Genomic DNA, 3,776 nt, shown 5'->3' with positions numbered 1-3,776 from the left:
CAGACTCTGGGGTTATTTCCATGGCTATTGTGAATAACGCTGCAGAGAACCTAAGAGTGCAGATATCTCTTTGACATGCTGACCTCATTTCTCTCATGCATAAACACAGAAGTAGGGTTGCTGGAACATAGTCAGTTCTATTCTTAATGTTTTCAGAAACCTCCCTACTATTTTCTGTAGTGGTTGTACCAATTTTCTCTCCCACCAATAGTGTACAAGGGTTCCCCTTTCTCCACTTCCTTACCAACACTTATGTTTTGTCTTTTTGATCATAGCCATCCTAGCAAGGGGAGGTAATATCTCATTGTGGCTTTCTTGCCAGAGGGCTCAGAAGGATCTCTGGATGCCACAGAGATGCCAGCCCGTTTGCAGATTCTTAATGCTGTCAGTAGAACAAATTCAGGGACTAGTCAGGATGAAGTGAAAGGCAAGAAGCTTCTATTCCAGAGCAAAAGTACACAGTTAGGAGAGAAGTGTAGGAGGGTGTGCTCCTGAGAATGAGTCTAGCCCAACAGCTTTTGGGTTTTCTATTTTTATGAGGTCTTCTAAGTAGGGGATGGAATAATCAGGAGACTTTCTGGGGAAAAGGCAGAGATTTCTTAGAATTGGGGTGCCACCCATTTTCATACTAAATGCTCAGACCTATCCTGGAGCTGGTGGGTGAGTGATTTAGTGTGGTAATGAGCAGATAATTAGGTCTGGGGTAGGGCTTGGGTCAAATCAAACACCATGTTGGACCCAGCCCGTCTCAGCCCGCTTAGCTCCATCCTGTTTGTTAAAGCCAAAGCTCCTCCTTGTCCTTATAGCTAATTTAACAGCTCCTTTCTTGTTGTTATGTGGAATTAGTAACTGATACCTGTTTCTCCTGTGACTGCCCAGAATTCCTGTCTTAGTTTTAGTTTTCATGTATCTGATGATTACTGAAGTTCAGCATGCTCTAAAGACCTGTTAGCAATCTGTATCTGTTCTTCAGAGAAATGTCAATTCAGGTCTTTGGCCCATTTAAATATTGGAATTTTTTGGCTATTACCTTAAAGAAGTTCCTTATGTATTTTAGGAACTTATTTATGTATTTTAGGAACATATGTTCCTTATGTGTTTTAGGAACTTATTTAATATTTAGGAAAAATAAATATTAATTTATTTTTATCCATATGGTAGCAGATAATTTCTCCCATTCTGCAGGTGACCTTGATGTTTTGCTGCTTTCATTGCTTTGTTTTTTGCTATGCAGAAGATTTTCACTCTTACCTAGTAAAACTTATTTATTAATGTTTGTGTCTTGTGTTCTGGATGTGATGTCATGCTATAGTGTTTTCTTAAAGTGACATCCAGGTTGGACAGCTGGGAAAGTAGAGAATTTTCAAATGTGGTCCAGAACTGTCCAACAGAATAATAACCCACATAGGTAATTATAAATTTATTTTCTAGTAGTCAAATAAAGCATAATGAAATAAGCCTAACAAATTTTATCTCATAAATACAATCCTTTCAACATGTAATTAATTCTCAATGTTCTCAGGGAGATAGTTTATATTCTCTTATTCTTACTGTGTCTCAAAAATAAGAGTATTTTACTCACGCCACAACTCCATTCAGATAAGCCACAAAATCAGGTCCTTACTAATCACATGTGACTGGTGGCCACCATATCAAACAGCTCAGGTGTAGACCCCCTCACTACATCAACTCAAAGTCTTTCAGTGAATCATGCCCTTTATTCCAATGGGTATTACAAATATTAGAAGTTCAGCACCCCAAATCATTTACATTTGTATTTATGTTATGTCTTCGTCACTAGTAGTAGTGATTGTAAATATCATGCAAAGATATCTCTACGCATGTAAAGATAAAAAAGGTCCCAAGTACTCCTGGCTATTCACTATTGGCTCACAGAAATTCTAATACCATGCCTATTTTTTTTCTATAGACATTTGCCATGGCTGAACACTTCAAACAAATCATTAGATGTCCTGTCTGTCTAAAAGATCTTGAAGAAGCCGTGCAGCTGAAATGCGGATATGTCTGCTGCCTCCAATGCCTCAATTCACTGCAGAAGGAGCCCGATGGGGAAGGTTTACTGTGCTGCCTCTGCTCTGTGGTCTCTCAGAAGAATGACATCAAACCCAAGTATAAGCTGAGGGCGCTGGTTTCCATCATCAAGGAACTAGAGCCCAAGCTGAAATCTATTCTAACAATGAACCCAAAGATGAGGAAGTTTCAAGGTAAGGAATCTATATGACCTGCTATAGCCCATAAAAGGAACTGGAAAAACAGCTTTCAACCATTTTTTTAAATATGGGCATTAGCAGAAATCTGGCATCTAAATCTTCTATGCTGCACAAACAGCAGTTCTCGCCTTTGTGTATAGGTTTTTGTGGAATCTGTGCAAATTTGTACAATACTTTGGAGAGCAAGCTACTGTCTTTCTTCATGTATCTTATGTGCTAAATGAAAAAAATGCTTATCAAATTATCCACTAACTTAATTCGAAAGGAATTTCTACTATGAATAAGGTGGACTTGTTAAAATTATTATATTCGAACTTTCTGTACATAAAACTTGACCTCATCAGGTGGCTAGACAGGAACATTTTGATTTGGGAAAGTAGAACAAAAGAAGTAAAAGTTAATATATTTATGTGTTTGCAGTAAAGGGATGAAGGGAGTCTTTAGTGTGTGTCTTTGCTGAACTACTGGTTCTTATTCCAACAGTGGATATGACCTTGGATGTGGACACAGCCAACAACTATCTTATCATTTCTGAAGACCTGAGGAGCGTCCGATGTGGGAATTTCAGACAGAACAGGAAGGAGCAAGCTGAGAGGTTCGACTCCGCCCTGTGCGTCCTGGGCGTCCCTCGCTTCACTTCCGGCCGCCATTACTGGGAGGTGGACGTGGGCACCAGCAAAGTGTGGGATGTGGGCGTGTGCAAGGAATCTGTGAACCGACAGGGGAACATTATACTTTCTTCAGAACTCGGCTTCTGGACTGTGGGTTGCAGAAAAGGAAAGGTCTTTGCCGCCAGCACTATGCCTTTGACCCCTCTCTGGGTGGGTCCGCAGTTGCGCAGAGTGGGGATTTTCCTGGATGTAGGTATGAGGTCCATTTCCTTTTACAATGTTAGTGATGGGTGCCATATGTACACATTCAACAAAATTCCTGTTAGCGAGCCACTGCGTCCATTTCTTTCTCATAAACTTGAAACTCAAGATGATCAGACCTTCCTGAGTATCTGTCCTGTGATCCCCCCAGACAGTGCCAGTGCCCCAGTTTATTCTGGGGAAAGTAAATAAACATTTGAACATAATCATCTATAGGAAGTTTCTGTGCGCCCATAGCCAGAACTAAGAACCTTTCTGCTAGATACACATAGGTACAAAGGGATAGAAAGGAAAGATCCATCATTCTGTAAACCATGAACAGAAAGCAGTTATATTAATTAGGGGAAAATTACATTTTACTTAAAGGTTGTCATGTTGTTTTCTTTGGGGCTTATGTTTGTATTTCTGTTCAATAAATGTTTTGAAATTTCAGATTCATTTGCCAATGTTCTCTATTTTCTGCAAGATCAATGCTCTATGTGTTATGGAAGTTATGAACTAAATAATAATTTGAATGTGAACCAACAGAGTAACTGATTTTCAAATGATAAGGACTTATTTGACTACAGTAAAATTATGTATATATGTCTATGTATTCAGCTTAACCCGACAACTGAACACTCACATTCAAGTGCACACTGAGTATTTGCCAGAGTTAGATATGTGGGATCAC

At 39.4% G+C, this 3,776-nt stretch overlaps 1 protein-coding gene across 1 annotated transcript; it reads left to right on the top strand.

Moving 5' to 3' along the window:
- Positions 1 to 1,934: 1,934 nt before the first annotated feature.
- On the top strand, positions 1,935 to 3,488 carry LOC105488145 (ret finger protein-like 4A). Its single transcript, XM_011751977.2, has 2 exons — positions 1,935 to 2,225; positions 2,715 to 3,488. The coding sequence occupies exons 1-2, from the start codon at positions 1,940 to 1,942 to the stop codon at positions 3,293 to 3,295; spliced, it is 867 nt and encodes a 288-aa protein (XP_011750279.2). The 5' UTR covers positions 1,935 to 1,939; the 3' UTR covers positions 3,296 to 3,488.
- The last annotated feature ends 288 nt before the right edge of the window (positions 3,489 to 3,776 follow it).

This window comes from Macaca nemestrina, chromosome 20, assembly GCF_043159975.1.
Source record: "Macaca nemestrina isolate mMacNem1 chromosome 20, mMacNem.hap1, whole genome shotgun sequence".
NCBI classification, from domain to species: Eukaryota; Metazoa; Chordata; class Mammalia; order Primates; family Cercopithecidae; genus Macaca; species Macaca nemestrina.
This window is presented reverse-complemented; position numbering and strand designations above follow the sequence as displayed.

Excerpts from the sequence above, each read along its gene's own strand:
- LOC105488145 (XM_011751977.2), top strand. The coding sequence starts at position 1,940 with ATGGCTGAACACTTCAAACAAATCATTAGATGTCCTGTCTGTCTAAAA. Across the intron at positions 2,226-2,714 it reads AAAGATGAGGAAGTTTCAAG|TGGATATGACCTTGGATGTG; the intron begins GTAAGGAATCTA and ends TTATTCCAACAG.